Genomic DNA, 22172 nt, shown 5'->3' with positions numbered 1-22172 from the left:
TTTTCAACCTTCAACTTTCAACCTTCGACTTTCATCGGCTCCCTCTCCTTCTCTCTTTCATATTTTCTTGCGGATTTATTTGGCCTTTGATAACAATTGTGATTTGGGACGTGGTTGAAGTAGCATAGCTTAGCAGAACATCATTCCTTGATAGGAAAATCACAAGGCATGTTCGAACTCACCAACTGCAACATGCTGTATCATGATCTATGGGGCAAATTATGCTTGCTTCCGAAAGGTAAATCATACCGAACAGGTATATGATAAGAGTTCACATTGCAATCAGACATGAAAGCATTCAAACAGAATATACATAAACTCTGAGCAATCAAGAACTCAACACAGCTCAATGACAGCATTGACAGAGTCCATATTCAACAAAAAAAGAGCTTAGACAGCCTTCCATGAAGAAAATGGCGGAGTTTCAGAATTCTTCCAGGTCGCAAAGTCGTTAATAGATCTTTCACCCTTAACTGCATCCTCCGAAGCAAATGATTCGAGTTCCACCATTTCTTCTGGTGTTAGTTTCACAGACAGAGCTCCAATATTCTGCTTGAAATTTTCAATCTTTGTGGTTCCAGGTATGGGGCACACATCCTTCCCTTGGTGATGAACCCAGGCCAGTGCTAGCTGTGATGAGGTGCATCCCTTCCTTGTTGCCATTTCATTAACACGCTCAAATATGGTTTTGTTATGCTCCAGATTTTCAGGTTGAAATCTTGGTAGAAACTGCATAAGTACATGCATATGTCAGCATTAATTCTGAATGATTCATAGAGTCAATGGAAACAAATGCTTAAAAAGAAAACAGAACACCATATTCTTCAACATAATTCTGTAATACATAACCATCCACAGCTGCCACGCCCTGTCTCAATTTTTCTAACACTGCAAGACCCTTAACACCAAACTCAATGCCTCAGATTCTCTGAGGGCGATTGATAATCATCAGAACAATCAGATCGATCCCTCCCCAAGGGCAATCAATGAAAGTTAAAAAAGCAATCTCGGCAGAACACTTGTATTATGATTACAAGCACTGATTTTATCATTCATCATCCTACTCCGTCTGTTCTCAATATACTGATTGTAAGTCTGGTATTACATGCTTGCTTAATTAACGTTGTTGATTACTGTATGTGTTCATTAAAAGAAACAGGTAAGCTGATCTTTGAAACACAACATTTGTGGTAGATCTACAAACCATTCGTAAGTCATTGGTAGACAAATCTTCAACAAGCTTGGGCCCTGATGAAAAGAATCCATTTCCCAGAGGACTATATGCAACAATTCCAATGCCCAGTTCCCTGAAAAATTCGGAGGCAAATTGAAAATACAGTTTCTAATTATTCTAAAACTTGGAAAGCAAATGTAAATGATGCCTCACCTGCAAGTAGGAATTATTTCCTCCTCAGCATCTCTAGACCACAAAGACCACTCTAGCTGCACAGCTGTTATTGGATGAACAGCATGTGCCCTTCTGATGGTTGATGCAGAGGCCTCGGATAGACCTATGTACTTGATTTTACCCTCTTCTACTAGTTTCTTGAGTTCTCCAATCTTATAGAATATAGAATAAAAGAATTAGCCGCGCTTAATAAAAATTTAAATAATACTAGATATAGGTATAGGGTATGCAAATCCCGTGCATTCTTTTTTTAAAAAAAAATATGGAATCCACTTTTAAAAAAATAAATTTTCATGTAAAAGATGTGTAGCCGACAGGAACAGTTGATTTGCATGTAATGGGGAATAGTGGGCATTACCAATATTAATGGTTTTTGTATTTTTTTTTTATAAAAAGATCATCAAAATTGATTTTTCTATTTTAGTTAACGACTTTTACAATAAATCATACATCAACTTATCTATTATTTCTCTATATCATTTAAATATTCTTTCTTTATTCATTTTAAATACTTTTTTAACAACTATTAAATATGTAATATTCACATATCTCTCGACATTTCTCATATATAATGTGAACACAATATCTTTTCTTTGCCAAAATGACTTCAATAGCCCAATAAAAGTTTTAAAAAAAAATAAGAAAAAGTTATATTTTCATTGTGTGGATGAACAATTAAAAAAATTATATTTACCATCTCTACATCATACATAATCTGTTTTTACTTTTTATTAGACTTTTAAAAGAGATCAAAACGATAAAAATTTATGAAGAACGAAAAGGGATAAACCGTGACTTCAATCGGAACGCGGGTATCGATGCGGTGCTGGTAGTAGAGATCAATGCAATCGATGTCGAGGCGCTTCAAGCTGCCCTCACAGGCGGCTCTAACATGCGCCGGATCGCCGCGGATCTCCATCTTCCCATCGGTATGGCTAATACCGAACTTTGTTGCCAACTCCACCTTCTCTCTAACGCCTCCCTTCAAAGCCTGCCAGCATCCCACACCCAACACATGCACAATATCATAATAAAAGGTATTTGCGCGGACGGACCTAGCTAGCTTAGCTTAAAAGGCATCAGTACCTTGCCCAGGAGAGTTTCGTTGGTGAAAGGGCCATAGATGTCCGAGGTATCGAGGAAAGTAACGCCGGGCTTGGGAGGGCCATAGAAAGCGGACATGCCCATGCAGCCCAGCCCCTGCGCCGACACCTCCAGACCCTGAGAACCCAGCTTTATCCTCCCAACTCTTTGCGCCATTTTCGATCGGTGTGAGGAGTAACTGAGGCAGTTGACCAACACAGTTTATATGCAAGATGGAGGCGGAAATGCCCACCATCGCCATTGTCACAACTAGACTTAAAAATATATTTTCTTAATAAAATAATATTATTTTAAATTTAATAAAATTATATATAAATTATAATAAGCGTAGCACTACCCTCTTGTCACAGGGGAAGGGATCGAGAGGGGCTGGCGAAAAGGACATGAAGCGAAATAATCAAAGTTTGCTAACGTAAGAGCCTACTTTTCTAACTTTGGATACATATTTTGTTTAAAGAGCAATACTGTATAACTTCGTCAATTTCCACGTATCATATTTTTTTAAATTTTTAAATTTTTTAATATTTTTTTAAAATTTTTTTTGAGTTTATTATTTTTAAACTAATTTAATTCTTCTATTTATTATTCATATATTAAATATTAATAAAACAATAAAAAATTAAAAAAATATAGTGTGTAGAGATTGTGTGAAAAGTAAGAGGTTGTGTAGATTTTTTCTTTTTAAAATCTCCCTTAATATATCGTTTCCGTAAACACATAGTCATCGAATGTGGTCCCACCGTCTCAGAGCATTAGCTTAATAAAAGCTATCTTCAAAATTAGATAAAAAGTACATATTTTTTATAAATCTAAAACCTCTCTATTCATAACTACATATTGGATTAATCATTTGATTCATCAAAATAATTATATAATATTATTTTTTTAATAATAATATTTTTAATTTTTTTTTTCATTTTTGCAACTACACTAATCATATGTTAATTAATAATTTAATTTTATACTTAAATTATTATTTTCCAACAATTGTTTTTTCTCAACCTAATTATCCAACAAACACATTTTTTTCAACCTTTCTTCTACCCAACAATCATATATATAATTTTTGAAAATGTATTTATCATGTAATATTCACTCATCAGGAAGAGCACATGTTGTGAGCAACGAGATGAATATGCCAGAATATCCTGCATTATCATAAAAGGCAAAGGATGTATATGTTGTGAGGAACGAGATGAATATGGCAGCCCAAAACCCAACAGGTTGTGTGTAGATTAGATACGAAAAAATATGTTTAAAAGAAGTGTCAATCTTGCATGGGATCGAGGAAAAATCCATTGCCTGGATTATTATAAATTCTTGTAACTTGGACACCTTTACTCGATGGACTTAGAGAAGATTGTCCACCAGATAAACTCTATTAGGTGATTATAATCCCTTAAAGTTTTAATTGTTTTTGAAAAACAGTGGGCAGTTAGAAGTAGGATTTATGATTAAAAATTATCAAGAAGACAGAGAGTATAGGCTCGAAACATATCTTCTTCCCATACTCATCTTACAGAGCCATCTCATATAATAGGTAGTATCAAGTAATTTATAAAGCATGCTCAGTGCAAGTTCATTTGCATTGCAACTCAAGTATGTAGGTATCAAAAGACTTGGTCCCCATTCGGCTCTTAAAAGGGGATAGGTTCATCAATTACTAGAGTTGTCACTTATGGACAATCAAGGCACAAAAAAATAAGAAAACCAGTTGTTCAGGTATTACTTGAGAGATACTAGAAGGGTCTAGTTTATGCTAAAATCAATTAAATTATCAAAAAGGTAGTAACTAAAGGGGAATCTAGGCATACTATATCTGCAGTTATCAACAGTGTTGAATGAGCCTCCACCTCAAATTGAGTGGTACTTTTGAGCTTGGATACAATGGCATCTGCCTAAGAAGAAAATCAGAATAAGAAGGTTTAATGAAAATTATCATCGTACAAGTATATAACATAAATAATGTACCCAAAATCACAGAAAGATGAGGAACAAATGACGTTCCCATGATAACTTGTGGGGGCTGAAAACTTTAATATATGTAAACAAAATTACAGGCTAAGCAGTTCAAATTATACAACCACAGGGTAACTACACACAAATTCATACAATTAACATTGAGCTCCAATTCCGAGAGGTTCAACAGCTAGAGAGATATAACAATTAAATATGCCTTTGCTTTAGCTAGAGCCATTACCAAATGTGTTGGCTTTTCCCTCCTAATAACTTTCTCATCTATGTCTACACTCTAATTCACAAGCCCGATTAATTCCTGATGAGCTGAAGCAGTACCCATAAAATACAGATTTCGCCTAATCCAAATAAGACATTCAAACTTCAACACCAAATTTCGAATATGAAAAACACAATCAAACCCCAACTAACCAATTTAGAAATTTAACAAGAAGAACAGAGATTCAGACCCAAAATACATATAATATACTTTTACTGGAATGTAAAGGATGATCTTACGGTGGAGAGTTGACGGAGGAGAGGAAGACGCTGAATTAGAGGGAGCTGGGAGTTCCTTCATCTCTATGTCTTGGGTCATGTTTGATGAAAATGGACCTTGAACTGGGCTGGATATAGGGTTTCGCCTACTTGTTCAACACTCCAAGTCGAGAAGAGATGGGAGATAGAAATGGGGAAGGAATGAGATTAAAAGAAAAAGGAAAAATGTTAAAACAGATTCATGGGCTGTTGGGAAAGAAGAAAGGGAGAAGAAGAGAAACATCTGGGAGAAGAAACGAAATCACGAGCGAAAAGGGGGAAGGCGGTTGGAGGAAGGATTTTGTAATAAAATAATAGGATAGACTGTGAACAGTGGGTCTTCAAATATAAAGATGAAAGTAAATATACTATAGCTAAAACTTAAAGCTTTATGGTTTATTGAATCCAATGCCAGCATTTTAACCCCAAACCTCTTCAAATTTTGAAGATCCATTCATTTTGAAGAGACCAATGTCAATGCTCTCAATTGTCAAAAACCAAGGCTGAGAGGGAAAGACAAAGAACATGCAAGGGAAAAAAAAAAAAAAAGGAAATGATAATATGCCTTCTCATTTTGATTCCTCATTTTAATCATTCATAAAAGATGTAAAGATTTTTTACATAAAAATATAAGAATGTGAAAGTATATAAAAGAACACTCAATTAAAAACACAACCAAATCAATTAAAAACACACTCAAAATTTAATTAATAGCTTAAAGTGTAACTTGATAATTTTGGTAAACAACTAAGAAAGTATTGATAGTAATTGGAATGTATAATATATATATTTTTTAACCCAAGATCAGTTTATTACCATCGGTTTAATAGCTCAAAATTTAGTATTGATAGTAATTGGAACCCTAATCCGAAACCCTAAAATAATTTAGGGGTTTCAATCTTTGAAACCCAGATGGAAACCCCTAAATTAATTTAGGGTGAAGGGTATCTCGAAAAAAATAAAAAAATAAACCAATCACGGAGAGATTCACACATGAACACAACACATTGTACACATTGTTCATCAACCATTCAAACCAGTGAACCACATGCATAATCAAGTCTCCACAGCACACAATTCACAAAATCTCATCCTCCATCTTCGATTAAACCCCATCATTCCTCCAATTTCCATTCCATAAAATAAATATCACAAAAAATTGTAGTAGATTTAGGGTTTGTTACATTCGGCAACAAAGATGAAGACAGAGTTACGAGAGGCTGCAAAGACGGCTACGGTGACAGTGAGTGACAGAGTGAGACACAGAGAGCACAGCGACTGGCACAGCGACTGGCAAGCGACGGAGTGAGACATAGAGAGAGAGAGAGAGAGAGAGAGAGAGAGAGAGAGAGAGAGATTCTGGGTGAGTTCGTGAGTGGGAGGGTGATCTGGCTGGGGGGATTCTAAACAAAAAATGAAATGACGTCATTTTTCCATCGACGAAACGGCATCGTTTCGTTATGGGTATATTTAAAAAATAACCCATCATCGTTTCATGCCTGGGTTATTTATATATATATATTTATAATACGGGGCAGGGCGGGGGTCGCCCCTATCCTGCCCCTACCCCCGCCTTAGGGGTCAGTACGGGCGGGTGGGGCAGCGGGGGCCACGATGCCCACCCTTACTCTGAATCTGATTTGGAAAATGTGAAATGATCTGATTTGTTCAGTCACTGTTTTGGAATGATTTGGCATTTGAAAAACCTTTGGCATAATGTTCTAATTCTGTTCTGACTCTGATTTTGATTTTGTTCTGACTCTGATTCTGATTCTGTTATGACTCTGATTCTGATTCTGATTTTGATTTTGATTCTGTTCTGACTCTGATTCTGATTCTGTTTTGCCCTGATTTGTGGCCCTGTCATGGGATACAATAGTGACCTCTGACCCAGTCACGGGATACAATAGTGACCTCTAGCCCACCACATGACATAATAGTGGTTTTCTGTTCTGAGTGCAATCGCTTTGATATTCATGGTGATTTATGTTCTGCTTGGCTTTCCGCAGAATGCACAACCCTACCATGGGGGTTAAACATGGAATTCTGTTTTGATATGATGTTTCAGTTATGATATGCTAAGGAAATTTTGAATAAGAATGTTTTTCTGAAAGTCTTGCTCTTATATTTTTTATAACATGTTTCGATTTTGCATTCTGAAAAGAAGTTTTCTGATTCTGCATTCTGAGATAAAATATTTTGTTCAGCATTTCAAAGTCTAATAACATACTAGTATATGTTCTCTGATTACTGAGTTGTTGATAACTCACCCCCTTATCTCTAATATTTTCAGATGATTTTGGATATTTCAGTTATGGATCAAGACTATGAAGCATTGGATGAAATGACTTAAGAATAGTGGATTAAGAATAGAAAGTCTCGATGAGTATTGGCGATTTTTGTTAAGAAATTTCTTTGTGTTCTGATGATGTGGCATTTGAAGAATTGATTATATTGAGGAAATTAGTTTGAATCAAAATTTCTTTATAATATTGAGAATTTTGAGTCTATAATTATTGTTGAAATTTGAGTTTAAGTGACTTGTAGAGAAGTTGATATTTTTAGGGTTACTGTATTGAGGATTTGGTAAATCAGTTTGGGTGATTGTTTAAGTTGGAAGTGGTTAAGTTTGATTTGGAGCTTTTGGAAGTATATTAGCAGTGTTGGAGTTGATTATTAGGTAACTGAGTTAACTCCCGGACCCTCAGGGATGGGGCATTACAATCAATAAAATGAGTCGTGACACACATGCAATTAATGTTTTGGATAGAATTCCAAGTGTCGATGGTCAAACACACTCTTTGCTTGGTTGTCAAAAACATTTTCTTCAAGCTATCATTCTCTCTCAAGAATACCCTCATACAATCTCTCACTACCATAAAACAAAAAGGAATAGGAAACCTAAGATCAAGCAATTTAGTGTAGTCTTGAAACCGTTGGCCCTTAACAACCCTTAAAGGTAACTCATCCAGTACCACCATCCTAGCAAGGGTAGCCCTAATTTTTTTTTTCTCATTATAATTGGTCATCCCTAGGGTCTACTGCTCTTCCCCTCATTCAACTCATGCCTCTGGGACCAAGAATTGGCTCCCCTTCCCCTATCCAATTTACTCTTATAGTTTTTAGAGTAAAGGTGGATGTGTGCTCTCATGGCTGAAATGCCTTGCCTTTTGGGATGACATTTCCACATTTTTCCACAATGGTTATAAGTTGTTGTAGGTTCTTCAGGATCACAATCAGACACTCTTGTGAAGTGATCTCATACCTCTGACCTATTCTTTAGGTTTTTATTGTTTGGTGAAGGGCACGAGATACATTAGAAGGTAGTAGCAGTGTATACCGAAGAGTCTAATGGCTCACTAGACTCTTCGATTATGGGAGCCTTGATAGACTGTTGTAGTTGTGGTCCTTCTAGACAAGATGCGGAGGTGGACGTAGGAGTACTTGTGCCCTCACAATTCATGATTTAAGAACTAAAACACAATACACAAACAAAAGAGTATGATTAATGATACAATACAAAAGCAGCCCCAAAACTCAACCCAAACATAGCCCCAAAAACAAGTTCAGAAACAACCCCCAAAACAAGTTCAAACAACAAAATAACTACCCCTTACAAAAATTTCACAACCCCACCCTACTCCAGCTGAAAAACAGCCCAATGCTAGCTCAAATTTATACAAAAACAACCCCAAAAGTTTACATAATACAAGTTCACATTTCACACAACCCAAAAATAGTCTCTTGCAAAAACTCCACACAGCCCCACCCCACTCCAACTCGAAAACAACCCCACACTAGCTCAAATTTATACAAAAATAGCTCCAAAAAGTTCTCATAATACAAGTTCACTAAACACACAACACAAAAATACAATCCACAAACATGTATATACGTTTGTCCACAAAACAACCCCAACTATAAAACAATGATAACATAATAAACATACATACTTATGAAAAATTGCTATGGGCTCCAGATAAATAAAAATATACAAAATAAAAAGAGGTCACTCCACATAAATCAGTTACATAAAATCAGCCAAAATCAGTCACATAAGATGTAATAAACCAAATCAATGCCAAATCAGCAATGGGTACTAGAGGGACTTAACTATGGTGAGTGTGGTGAACCAAAATCTGAAAGCAGGTACTAGCAGACAGCGAGACACCAAATCAAGAAATAAGCATACCAAAATCCAAAAATAGACCAGAAATAAAAAATGAACCAAAAAATTAAAATAAAATCTGCTTGTAATGGAAGAGGCACTTGCCGACATCGATGGGCAGTGGGTGAGGATGCCACTCATAGTGGATCTGGCACAAAGTGAGTAAGTGAGAGTGAGTGTACTAGAGTCCAGAAGGGTCAGACAGCGAGAGGGAGTCGAGGGATGGCATCTGCACACCGGGGGAACAGATCAAGGGGCGATCGACGAGCTAGAGGGACCGTTTCTCAAGGATACTAAGAGTGAGAAGTAAATTGAGGGAGTGAGGCTGATTTCGCAGGGGAGGGAAGTAAGGAATATATAATCTAGTTAAAAAATGTCATTTTTATAGAAAACGGCACCGTTTTGGAGGAAAAAGGGCAGCGTTTTGACTGAATTTGGGTTGGAGTGTAACTCATGCTTATACAAAGATTTTGTTCCACATGTGCTCAACATGGCGCTCAAGCAGAAGATCATACAGAGAGTTTGCTCAACACTAACTTGATATGGTGTTCGAGTAGTAATCCAAAGAGAAAGTTTGCTCAACATGCGCTCGACTCATGGCTCAAGCAATGATTTACTTATCGAAAGGCCGGAGGTCTGGAACTGCATGCGTGCAGAGACCGAGTGGGTCACTCATGGTGTTGCAAGCCAGATTTAGTGTAACATCTGGGCCCAACACGAAACTCGCATTTGAATTTTTTTTATATATGGATGAAAAGCTCACTTGGGTTTTAATGAGTAAATTTGGGTTCCAGCTATGTGCCCATTTTATTTAAGAAGATTTGTCCCTTGGCTCATTTTTTTTTTTTAAATGTTTGTTATCAATTTCAAATGAATTAAGGTTATAACTCTAGAGTCCCTCTTCTCATTAAAACTCTTAAATCCATGTCTTTTATATATATAATTAATAAGCCTCGTGCACCATCCTTTTTATTTTTCAAATCCCAGTTAATCTCTAGCTAGTTGCTCTTCACCACACATGCACCTTATTTTATTTCCCTCCCCATGTTCAGTAACGCGGCTAATGCCCATCGAGCGGCAACAACAACAACCGCTGCCATCCATGCATGTAAGTTCCGCAGCATAGATACACCCATCCCCCATCTCGCAGCCGCAAACCGAACGGAAAAATGACCTTGTACAAGCATATTTCTACATCTCTAGTCGCGCCTTCCTCCACGTTCGGAAATAAAAACCCGAACCAACCCCACACGTTTTTGCAGATATACTATAACGCCCCGTACCCAGATGGGTCAGAGAATTACTACCTATCACTTACAAACCTATCTCCCAACACATCTAAAATCTCCAAAGATTTCATAAACAATAAACTATCTCATATTTTCCAAATATACATATTATAAACTCCACAAAGTCATCACTGCAATAATAATAATAAACCAATGGTCCACAATCTCCCAGTAGTCATAACATAATAAACTAATAAAAACCTTAAGTCCTACTAAACCAAATACATAATTAAATCTAAAAGACATCAGAATCCTTCTTTTAACAGTAGTACCCTAGGGTACTCGACAACCTCTCCTTAGCTTAACCATGCTCACATTTTCTAATCCTGGTCCTCAATTGGACTCTCCACATCATCTGAAAATATTATGAAGATAAGGGGTGAGTTTTGAACAACTCAGTAAGCAAAGGACATATACTAGCATGCAAACATGAGCATTTACGGAATACAGTATGTAGAACAAAATATTTTCTAGAGTTATCATGCAAAACAAAACATGTTTCCAAACATATAAAACCCATAGTACTTTGGCATAATATAACCTGAGCATCATCATCACATCAAAACAGAGCATCTTATAGAGCAAAAACCATGTTTCACACCCGTGGTAGGGTTGTGCTATCCCCAGTAGCCAAACCGGGCAGAGATAGGTGTGGTGCGTGGGGGCTATCGGCGGCGAGTTAGGGGCTGAAATCACATGGGGGTGATCACCGGTCGAAGGGAAGGTGAGAGGGAGGGGCGGTGTCGATCACCGCCAGCGCACGACGGCGGGCTGGAGGACGACGCACGGACGGAGAGAAGAGAGAGGGAGAGACGTGCGTGCGGGGAGAACCAGGGAGAAGGAAAGAAAAAAAAAAAGAAAGAAAAAGAAAAGAAAAGAAGAAAAGAAAAAAGAGAGGAAAAAGAAAATGGAGGGAAAGAAATGAGGTCCAATCCCCACATCTTGGGTCACAAAAATGATCCGACGGAAACGATTTCAAAATAACAAGTAAAATAAAATATTTCAAATGTAGTGATTAAAATGAAAATAAATAATTAAACCCAACAATAAGTTAATTAAATATGAAAAACAATTTAAATGTATTACAATAATCAATTATAAGAAAGCACTTCAAAATAATTTTCACAAAATTAAAATCATAAAAATAAACCCACTAAAAATCAACCAATTTTAAAACAAGAGAATAAAATTTTAAATTAATAACAAATCATCTTTCAATTAAAAAAATACACTAAAATACGGGGCGTTACATAATCTATTAGACTCTAAAAATAGTCTCTACCCCCAACCATCTAATTTCTCTTAGTTTTATAACAATGATATCATCATAAATAAAAATACTGGACTACTTCCTAGGGATACATGTAACTTGCTTACCAAGGGGCTTAAATTCTTAACAAGTGAAAATGGGGGAGATAGAGGCTTACGAGCATTGTAAGCATGCAACGTGATTCGTGGCTCAACTGTGAACCTCCGGCAAGGGTGAGCAACAGTGGTTGTTCCAGGCGACAGAACATGAAAATGGGTGGGAGAGAGAGAGAGAGAGACAGAGAGTTGCGCGTGGGGAGAGAAATTCTCACCGAGGGGGCTCACGTCGTGCGACCCGGAGGAGCAGCGACAGTAACTGGGCGACGTGGGGGAGCATTTCTTCCCAACAAGTAATAGAGGCCTGAGTCAGTGGTGGCAGTGGTTTGACTCTGCAATGCTCGTGGTGGTTGGGCAGCTCGCCAAAAAAGCTTACGTGGTGGAGGTGTTGCTCTATTTCCGTGTAGTGGAACAATGGCTTCCGTGAGGTTGAATGTGAGGTTCTGTGGTGGTTACCAACCACTAGGGGTACTAGCACAGTGGTGGTAAAGCATAAAGTGTGGGGCTAGCTTCCACGAGTGTGGTGGTGTAAGATTGACGGATGGCGTACGTGGCATGGGTGTAGTCGATAATGGGTCGTGCTCTATTTTTCCTTGATTAAAACAGGGCTTCCGAGCATGTGTTGGGGCCGACTGCTATGATTTCCATTTGGTGTTGGGGGTAGCCCTCATTCTATGCTCCGGTGGTCCAGTGCAGCGGACTGGTTACGGTGCACGTTGGCTTCCAGCATGATTTGATCACGGTGTTGCCGCGTGAACGTGGCTGCTTTGGTTTGCGAGACTTAGAGGACTTCGTGTGGGCTTGGTGGTGCAAGGTGAGTATCGTGGTGGCTGTGTGGTGGTCAAACGAAGAAGGCAGGCCCCGGCTTGTGGCTCACACGGTGTGCGGCTATAGGAATGAGTAAGATCTTGAGGTTTGTGGCTTAGCAATTGGGTGGTTTGTGAGTTTTCCGTGGGGTGATTGGTGGAGGTGGTTGTGCGCCTGGGTTGTTTTAATGGTGGCAGTGGCTGAGGGGAGGGCTACAATGGCTGGGCGATGGTGTTCACAGCGTGGGTGAGTTTGTTGGTAGTGCTTGTTACACTTGTCCTCATGTTTTGGCTTTGTCTAAGAGAGGCCTCGGCAGCCTGAGGTGTACCGAACATAACTACAAAATCGAGAGAGATGGAAGGATGAGAGACCGGGAGGCTCGAAGAGAGGGTGAATGTGAGAAAAGATAGGAGAAAGAATGTAACACCCCGTATTTTAGTATATATTTTTTTTAATTGAAAGATTATTTGTTATTAATTTAAAATTTATTCTCTTGTTTTAAAATTGTTGGATTTTTAGTTGTGTTATTTTTATGATTTTAATTTTGTGAAAATTATTTTTAAAGTGCTTTCTCTAAATTAATTATTTTTATGCGTTTAAATTTCTTCTCAAATTAAATTAACGTGCTGTGGGGTTTAATTATTTATTTTCATTTTAATCATTACATTTGAATTATTTTATTTTACTTGCTGTTTTAAAATCGTTTCCGTTGGATCTTTTTTGTAACCCAAGATTTGAGGATTTGGACCTTATTACTTTCTCTACATTTTTCTCTTTCCTCTTTTCTTTTTCTTCTTTTTTTTTTTTTTCCTTTCTTTCTTTTTCTTTTTCTCCCCATGCTGCCCGCGCGGACGTCTCTCTCTCTCTCTCTCACGCCGTGCAACCGTTCCTCACCCAGCCCGCCGCCATCGCGCCGCCGTGTGCGACACCGCCCACCCCATCGTGCTCCCCACCGGCCGGCGACCTCCCTCGCCGATTTCCAGCCCCAGCCGCGCCGCCGCTAGCCTCCACGCACCACACGAAGCCGCGGCATTCCTTGCGCCGCTGCGCCGCCGTCGCGCCACCTCCAGCCACCATCTTCTCACCACATCATCCTCGACCTCCTAGCAACCCATTGGACCCAACCCCACCTCCGATCTGTCACCGGTGAAGCCCCACCATCAACATTTCCGTTTTGGGTGTTTTTGCACTTCTACCGCCTTCTGCGCCACCACCCACGGCCAACCACCACCACCACTAGCCTCACCGACATCTCTAAGCCCTACCCTATCAATCTCGGGTCTTCGTTTGCACCCGTTCCAAAGTGGGTTTTTGAGACCTACGGCCACAGTGCATTTGGCACTATTTTGTTGCTGCGTTGCCGCTTCTAGCACCTTCGTGATCTTTCAAAAATTATATTATAGCATTGTAAGTATTTTTCCTAAAGAACTTTTGAGATTTAAATGTATTTCTGCGCTAATTCTTATTTATTGTAATTTTGTTGGTTGTGCCGGACTGAGTCCGAGGAGTAAAGGGGGGTCGTTTGGATTGGTGGTTGAGAAATTATTTTAGAAGGGAATTTAATTTTCTTTGTCCAGTACAATTTAGTTTTTGGAGGTATTAGTTTATATTTTCTGTTATGGAGTTGTGAATGGGAAGAAGTGTGCTTTGTGTAGTATTGTTGGTTAAACTGTTAGTAATTGTTTGGGACTGCGAACTGTTGGAATAAGTGTGAGTTATTGGAATCTGAATTGGCATTGGTCCTGATGCTTGTATTGGACAATACTGAGATTGGTATAGAATATTTTGGGTCGAAGTGTGGGCTGTCCAGATTGTTATTTGGTTGTTTGAGTTGGATTAAACTTGCTGAATTATGGTCTAGAAATTGGGTCTTAAGTTGTCTAAGATCAAATTTGTGTTGTTGGACTTTAATATTTAGTTTATATTATTTTTATGAATAGGTGACGAGACGGATAGAGACCGTATTCAAGTCATAGTTAATGCGCTGCAGGAGTCAGGTAAGCGGGGTTCCTATGCTAGGCCTTACACGAATTATTTGAGATTGAGGTTGATTTTCTAAAAACTTTGCATATTTTTGTGGTGAAATGAGAACTTGGGAAAAACAAAACCAACCTCGGTCGTTTATTTGCATACTCATGAAATCTGTACGAAAAAGAGAAAAATATGTTCTGGCATGCATTGTGTAGACATGAGCTAAATTTTGTCATGTGGTTTCTGAAATCTGGAAAAAGAGCGATATTGAGAATATGAAAAGTTGTGCATTTATTTAGAAAGCTGTTCTAGCTTTTGTGTCCAGCGTGTGTAAACTGTCTGATTCTGTTTTGGTACTATGTATTTTTTTTTATATAACATCTGAAAACCTTTGGCATGGTGTACTGGTTTTCGTATCTGACTCTGTCTCTGCTTTGCTCTGCTCTGTTATGCTCTGCTCTGTTTGGGTTGATACCAACTTCTCTGTCTCTGAGTGCACCCACTTTGGAAACAAAGTGGTTTTATTGTGGTCTTTCCTGTGTGCACACTCGGGGCTCCGAGAAGAATAAAGGAAAGATTTCACCTCTGTCTCTGCCTGGTTTGGCCACCGGGGTTAGCACAACCCTACCACGGGGGTGAAACATGGTCTCTGCTCTGTTTGATGCTCTGTTTTGATCTGATGATGATACTCAGTTTATGTTATGCCAAAGTATTATGGGTTGTACGTGTCTTAAAACCATCGTTCTGTTACTTTTGAAAATATGTTCTGTTCTGCATGATAACTCTGAAAAATATTTTGTTCTGCATGCTATACTTTGTAAATGCTCATGTTTGCACGCTAGCATATGATTTTTGCTTACTGAGTTGTTGATAACTCACCCCCTATCATTATAATATTTTTCAGATGATGAAGAGAGTCCAAATGAGGATTTGGATTAGATTGCTGAATGTGTTTAAGCTGAGGATATGTTGTTAGAAGAAGGACTTCTGATATTCTTAGTTTTAATGTCTTTGAGTTTTATTTATATCTTGGGTTTCAGTGAGATTTATGAAATTATTGGTTGGGTTGTTATGACTACCGGGAGATTTCAGACTTCTTAGTTTATTTTAGCTACAGTAATGACTTTGTGGAGTTTTAAATGTGGTTGTTTAGCACTCTTGATATTGAGATTTGCTATTAAAGTTTTGGGTTTTCTTTTTAGTTGTGTTGGAAAATAAGTTCTTAAGAGATAGGTAGTAATTCTCCAGGCCAACCGGGTTTGGGGCGTTACATTTGGTATCAGAGCCAGGTTAGAGATTCTGCATACTATAAATCTTGGAGGTTTAGATATCTGTGGGTTTAAGAAGAAACTTCAGATTTGAGGTGTAGAATTTTAAAGAATAAGAGATGATTATGTGGATATTTAAGATTTAGATTTTTCAGACTTTATGATTGAGTTTTGAGATTTGGAGATTTTAGATCCGACAAGCTTACTTGGTGGACTATAGGAGATAATCTTTATAAGATTAATTTAAGGTTTAGATTTTTGAGGTTAGATTTCTAAAGACGAAAGAGAGTTTAGAGCGATGTCAGGTTTACAATTATAGATGGTAGGAATGACTGTATGTGCTGGTTAAAGATATGGCTAAGAATGGGTAAAATCATGTGTGCAGTACCAGAAAAGTTTAAAGGTTTAATTGGAAATTATGGTTTTTATTTAAATTGAATTTATTTGGTTTTGTTTGATTTTATTTTATTTGAATTGAAATTATGTTATTTTATTTATTAAGTTTATTTTGTTTTGTTCATTTCGTTCGAAGCTGAAAAGCGGGTTAAGGATTAAGTTATGGCAGGATGATGGTACGACTGAGAAGGCTATTGTTATATTTAGCAGAGTAAACTTGAACTTTTATCAACTTGGTGTGCATTTATAATATCAAGGTTTGAAAGGAACGGCATAGTCTGGGTGATCTATTTGGGGAGTAAGATATTTGAGATTTTCGATTTCATGGATGTATGACACGAGGCTTTAGAGTAGAAGATTGTAAGTTCAACAAACTTTAAAGATAGACTTACGGAAATTTCACCAAAAGTTTAAGGTTTTGCAGATTTTAGGAAATGATTGTTATCATTTAATGTTTTAGATTTTGAAAGCTTTGGGAGTCGATTGTTTTATTATTGGATATAAGTTCATCGATCTTACAGATTTCGGAAATTGATTCTTATATAATTTAAGATTTTAGAATTGCAATTTGAAGGACTGATTTATAATGAGATTGAAATTTTTAATTCTGCAAGCTTGGTGTGTTAGCTTGATTTATTTTAGAGACTGATTAATCTGTGACCATTAATGAGGTTGATCGAAGTTGAGTTATTGATATAGGAAATTTTAAGGGGATTATTTCTTTGAGGATTGAAGGTATTGGTCCAGTTTGGATAATAATTGTTATTAATTCGAGATTTTAGTGGTAGGTTTTGGGATTAGATCCATATCAGATTTAAGGATAATAGTTGGTGCAGATCCAGGAATTAATTCTTGGTGAGTTTGAGGAAAGTGTGTAATAGTTCATGGTTTTGGAGATAAAGAATTTTCTACCAAATGTAGTGAGAGTTTTCTGGTTAGTAGGCGTTGAGCTACCTCGTACTCAATGGTATTAGGTTGTGTTATATTTAAGGATTCAAACCTTATGCTGATCTTAAGGAATTAGAGATTAAACTTTTGGTGGTGCGGAATTAGGATATAATTCTTGTTGATTTTGAGATAATAGGTCTGGATGATGGAAATGTTTATTGATGGTTAACTTTGGAAGTGGCTAATAGGTTACCAACTTGTAGAATTCAATGAAGGTTTGTGAGTTTTAACATAGGAGTCGATTGAGGTTAGCGCAGATCGTGTTACGAAAATAGTAATAATCATTGGGATTCCTTGGATGTTGTGTAAAGGCTCTTGTGGAAAGATGAGATTTTGGATAGCATTGCCACCCTAAGAATACTGGACGTGTTGTGCCACTGGGGGACTAATACGAGTATGATGGAATTGCCTATAAAAATAGACTTGAGAGAACATTACTCATGCTTGTTGGGAGTTGTTGATGGTATGGTCTTTTCGAGCGTGTTTTGAGTTGTATCTGGTATCCTGCTTTAGCGTGATATTTGACCTTACAAATTTCGAGGACGAAATTATTTTAAGGGGGGAAGGATGTAACACCCCATATTTTAGTGTATTTTTTTTGTTAATTGAAAGATTATTTGTTATTAATTTAAAATTTATTCTCTTGTTTTAAAATTGTTATTAATGTAACACCATCTTCTCTTCCCTTCACATTGTGGTCACCTGCCCTCTGCTTTATACCCCAACCGAAGTTTCTCCCTTCCCTCTCCTCATCTCTCTGCCATCACTGCCCTTACACGCTAGATGACTGCAGGTCGCCGTCGTTGCTTAACCACCACGCTACCGCCCATCACTGAACAACTGCAACAACCCTTGCACAAAAAAAAAAAAAGGAGCATGGTTATGTTAAACACAGCTAGCTTCCATGCTAGCCTCGTGGTCACTTGTCGTTCGTGCGTTGTAGCCCAGTCGTGAGCAAAGTTTTAAATTTCGTACCATACCGGCCGGTACGGCCGAAATTTTTCGTTTCGGCCGTATGGCCGGTACAGGTATTATATCTGTTCCATACCGGTTAAAATACCGGCCGTATCGGCTGGTACCGGCCATTTCGGACTGAATTTCGGCCTGTACCGGCCTATATTTCGGCCGATACCGGCCGGTACTGGCCAATATTTCGGCCTGTATGTTTTTTTTTTTTTTTCATTTTTTCAAACTACAAATTTATTTTTTAACCCCTAATTTAGACTAAACTATTTATAATTTATATATATATGTATTTATATATAGACTATTATTTTGAAATATAATTTTTATATATATTTATATATATAATTTATTTATATATCGATTATCCCGAAACGTTATCCCGAAACGCTATCCCGAAACGGTACCGGTACCGAAATATTTCGTTCCAGTGCCTTGACCGGTACGACGTCCGGTACGGTATTCAAAACATTGGTCGTGAGCCCGCAAGTGGAGCCACCGCAGATCACTGGCAAGACTCCACGGTCGAACTGTAGCCCCCATGTTTCATGGTCTGTAACACCCTCTCCCTCTTTCCCTCGAATTCTATCTCTCTCTCTCTCTCTCTCTCGATGCTCTTTAGCCAAGCCATACACCGTAGATCTTGTCCAACCGCCGCTTTCGTAATCCCTAGCCACCCCTCTCGGTGAGTATGGACTTATCCTTATGCACGGTTTGAATCTGGAAGTTATAATCTCATAGTTCTTTCTTTGTTGTGACCATGCATGCTTTACCCAAAGAGCCCATGTATATATTTTTATTTCCCTAAACACCCCTATCATCACAGTGCTCTTTAGCCAAGCCGTACACCATAGATCTAGTCCAGCCGCCGCTTTCGTAATCCCTGGCCACCCCTCTCGGTGAGTATGGACTGATCCTTATGCACGGTTTGAATCTGGAAGTTATAATCTCATAGTTCTTTCTTTGTTGTGACCGTGCATGCTTTACCCAAAGAGCCCATGTATATATTTTTATTTCCCTAAACACCCCTATCATTAGATGGTCCATACGACATGTTTTTATATTAAACTTGATTTCATAGAAAATATTTAAAGACTTTAATTATATTACCTGGTATTAATTTTATGGTTTGATTTTGGTAGAAAATTATAAGTGTTTATTTTTTTAAACACTTTAAGCCTATTATATGAAATAAATCTTGGATATTTTTAAATTAGATATAATTAGTAATTTATTATAATTTTACATATAAGTATTATTAAGAATATTTTATGAATTAATATTGGTTAAGAAATTTATGACTTCCTATTAAATTATATGTTGCCAATATTAAATTAGTGTTTTAATAATAATTTATAGAGATATGAGTTTTAATTATGATTATGTTAATTTTCGAAATGAGTTTAAGTTGTTTTACCATATTTGATAAAATTATATTATAATAAGTTAAGATTATTTTTTAATGATAATATATTTATTAGATTGCTGATAGTAGTTCTTTTAGAAGTTTAGTAACGTTTAGTATTTTGTATAGGTGACGATTGGTATTCATTTGACACGATTGTGGAAATATTCAGAAAAGTTAAAAAGTTCAGGTAAGTAGAGTTCCTATGCTAGATTTGTATAAAATGAAATTAACTGAAGCTGGTTTGTAAAAAGTACATGTTGTTTTAAAAAGAAAAGGTAAAAAAACAATCTCAATATATGTTTTGCATTCACTAATGAGATATGTATGAAAGAGAAAAAAAATGCTTTTGACATGAATAGTGTAGATATGAGCAATATTTGACTTGTTTCTGAAATGTGCAAAAGAGCGAATATAATATCTGTGAATTTTTTTACATATGATATAAAAATGATTTGGATCTATTTTTGATCAAATGGAAATTATATGAATATGTTCGACACGTGGTTTGATATGATATGGATATGAAAAACCTTTGGGATACTTATTTGTTTTGATTCAGATTCTGAATATGGTTCTAATATGATAATACTGGTTCACGTGATATGGTTAGTACCAGCATGATATGATATGATAAGAGTGCATCCACTTAAGAAATAAAGTGGTCTTTCATGTGTTCTTTTCTGTGTGCATACTCGGGACTCCAAGAATGAATAAGGAGATGTTTCATAGCATGATACTCCCTAGTTTGGCCACCGGGGATAGCACAACCCTACCACGGGGGTTAAACATGGTATATGATATGATACGATACGATATGATAAGATAAAGATGTTCAGTTATGTATGCCAAAGTGTTTTTTAATATGAAAATGGTTTTCGAATATGAAAATGGTCTTTGATTATGAAAATGGTCTTTGAATATGAATAGTTGGTTTTTTATTATGAAAAAGATTGAAAAGTCGCTCTGATTTTCTGATAATAAGTTTTTGAGATCTGCATATGAAAATAAAATGTTTTGTTTTTGCATACCAAACTTTCTAAAAAGGCTCATGTTTAGATGCTAGTATATGTTCTCTACTTACTGAGTTGTTCATAATTCACCCCTTATCTCCATAACATTTTTCAGATAATTTTGATGGTATAACTGGGGATCAAGACTAGAAATCATGTATAAGGCTACGAGAGCATAGTGAGATAAGTACAAAGAGGGTACTTAGGTTACCTGAGCATTTTATTCAATAGTTCTATTTTGCACTGTCGATTGGGTATTTTGGAAGGTTGAGGTTTATTTTGAGATTTTGTGGTGTTTTAGATTATTCATTTTAGAGTAGTTGATTTGAAATAACGAGTTGTATGTGTCATTGAAAACTTTGGAGTCTATGACTATATGATTGAGACATGATTTTGAGTGATAAATAGTAACTCTCCGACCCATCCGAGAACGGGGCGTTATAGTTAGTGTTAGAGCCAGATTTGAGATTCTGCAGACTTTATGGATTGAGGTTTTGGAAATTTGTGGTTTAGACTATAATATTTGAGATTTTGGATATTTGTGGGCTTGAGGAAATAATTGTCAGATTTGAGGTATAAACAATTGTGGACTATAAGAGATGATTTTATTTGTATTTAAAGTTTTAGAATCCGGCAAGCTTTTGGGAATATGTTCTACGACATTCGAGGTTTTAGATTTTGTGGATTTTAAGAATTGATCTTCATGACAATTGAGGTTTTGAAAAAAAATTAAGATTTACAGATTAAACTATATGATTATAATCTATAATACAATTATAATATATATTATAATATACTACAATATACTATCATTATATATTATAATATGCTATATTATATAATATACCAAAAAAAGGGACTGAAATTGATAAAATCGGAAGTACTGGTTTAGAGGATAACCGGTGTAGTATCAGTTCTTCAAATGTCAAAACCAGTATATACTGATTCGGTTCTAAACTATGTCCAAAATCGGACTGAACCGAACCGGTTACACTGCTAGTCAAAGTCGATCTAGTGCCACCTCTGACTCTAACTCCAACTTTGACTTTCTAAAAAAATCCAAGTTCGGCACCAACTTATCAAAGTTGGAGTGGAGTCGGATTTGGAGTCGAAGTTTTAGATTTTTGGTCAGCCCTAGATGCAATGGTTGAGAAATGTAACAGCCATAGTTGATGTGACTGTCTGATAAAGAATAAAAAGCTACTGTGTGCTCATCCGTGTTTTTTTTTTTTTCTTAATGATTATGGAAGTGACTATTAATGATTAAAGATGTTTAAAAGATAAAGAAAAAAATTATATTTGCATTAGTGTGCATATTTGGATGAACATTTGACTTGCACCCTAACATTGTAAAAAAGAAAACACAGATTCACTAACAACAGGTTCTCAATTATTCTACCACTTTACAATAAATATAATAGTTTTTCAAAATTCAAACATATCAAAATTAAATCAAAAGAAACTCTTAAAACCCAATTTTTTTTATACAAGTTGTCAACTTATTATTTAAAAAACTGCTATTACGTGGTCTAAGTTATATATCATAATTTTTACCAGAAACAATATTAATATTG

The 22172-nt window shown here is 36.7% G+C and overlaps 1 protein-coding gene across 1 annotated transcript; it reads right to left on the bottom strand.

Annotated features, from left to right (window-relative positions):
- Positions 1 to 229: 229 nt before the first annotated feature.
- LOC109020707 (probable aldo-keto reductase 2) lies at positions 230 to 2745 on the bottom strand. Its single transcript, XM_019003229.2, has 5 exons — positions 2495 to 2745; positions 2199 to 2399; positions 1388 to 1560; positions 1205 to 1307; positions 230 to 729 (listed from the first exon to the last, which is right to left on the bottom strand). The coding sequence occupies exons 1-5, from the start codon at positions 2666 to 2668 to the stop codon at positions 391 to 393; spliced, it is 990 nt and encodes a 329-aa protein (XP_018858774.2). The 5' UTR covers positions 2669 to 2745; the 3' UTR covers positions 230 to 390.
- Positions 2746 to 22172: the final 19427 nt, after the last annotated feature.

The sequence above is a fragment of the Juglans regia genome, chromosome 12 (genome assembly GCF_001411555.2).
Source record: "Juglans regia cultivar Chandler chromosome 12, Walnut 2.0, whole genome shotgun sequence".
Taxonomy (NCBI): domain Eukaryota; kingdom Viridiplantae; phylum Streptophyta; class Magnoliopsida; order Fagales; family Juglandaceae; genus Juglans; species Juglans regia.
The sequence above is the reverse complement of the archived record's forward strand: the minus strand, read 5'-3'. Positions and strand labels throughout refer to the sequence as shown.